The 924-nt window shown below is 51.6% G+C and overlaps 1 protein-coding gene across 1 annotated transcript in view; it reads right to left on the reverse strand.

Annotated features, from left to right (window-relative positions):
• Positions 1 to 396: 396 nt before the first annotated feature.
• MKNK2 (MAP kinase interacting serine/threonine kinase 2) overlaps positions 397 to 924 on the reverse strand; it is an 11,660-nt gene continuing 11,132 nt past the window's right edge. The window contains exon 13 of the mRNA XM_010863616.1: positions 397 to 724. Coding sequence (XP_010861918.1) covers positions 649 to 724 — 76 coding nt within the window. The 3' untranslated portion in view covers positions 397 to 648. The remainder of the gene's footprint in view (positions 725 to 924) is intronic.

The following is a 924-nucleotide window of genomic DNA, read 5'->3' on the forward strand; positions in this document are numbered from 1 at the left end:
GGTGCCCCGCCCCGACTCAAAGCTGTTTTCCTCCCTCCCTTTGGACCTGGGACAGCTGCTTGCTGAACTCCACCTGACCTTGGACTTGGGGAGGCCATGCAACATGCCTTCTGAAGCCAGGCTGCTCAGATCCTCCAGCCACATGAGGAAGCCCAAGTCGCACAGGAGACCCCCTGTGGGCACCTGGCCCAGGTTCCAGCCTCAGCATGAGCCCAGCCCACACCTGTGGGTGATGAACCTTCCCAGTGGAGGACCCAGGTGTCCTGGCGCAAGGACTAACAGAGCCTTTCAAGCCCCGTCTGCATCCCTGACTCATAGCACCGTCAGGAATAACAATACGGCTTTGGGACACTAGGTTTGGGGCAGTTTGTTTCAGGACTACGGAAAGCCACGATGTGAGCACCCAAACGGGTTTTTATAACTTTTATTAAATCCTTACAAAACAGAATACAAAATTCCGGCATTGACAGTTGGTGTAAAGGAAAACTTCTGAGCTGTATCAGCTCACCTGGTAGAGTGGAGTTAAAGTGCTTGGATGTTTTTCCCCCACTTTAAAAAAAATCTTTTTTTTTTTTTTTTTACCCATCTTAACATTGAAACACTGCTGTGCCCCCTTCCCCTAGCGCCGGAGCAGCCTGAGAGCCAGGCTCATTCACAGTAACGGTTCTGACCAGTCCTCCGGGCCGCACTGTTCGAGACAGCGGGGAGGAAGTGGATGTCCCACCTTTGGATTTAAAAAAAAAAAAAAAAGCGGCTCACAGCTCAGCTTTCCCGAGTAAAATGGCCATGGCGCCTCGCAGCGGGCGAGAGTCCGTTTGTTTGTTTTTTTTTTTTTTACAAAAAGGCAGAATTCTCGGCTGCAAAACGTGGAATCACAAATGGGAGAGAAATGATGGTGGGGGGGTGGCCTCCCCACCCCCGGAG

Source organism: Bison bison, unplaced genomic scaffold (genome assembly GCF_000754665.1).
Source record: "Bison bison bison isolate TAMUID 2011002044 unplaced genomic scaffold, Bison_UMD1.0 scf7180017864492, whole genome shotgun sequence".
Classification (NCBI taxonomy): domain Eukaryota; kingdom Metazoa; phylum Chordata; class Mammalia; order Artiodactyla; family Bovidae; genus Bison; species Bison bison.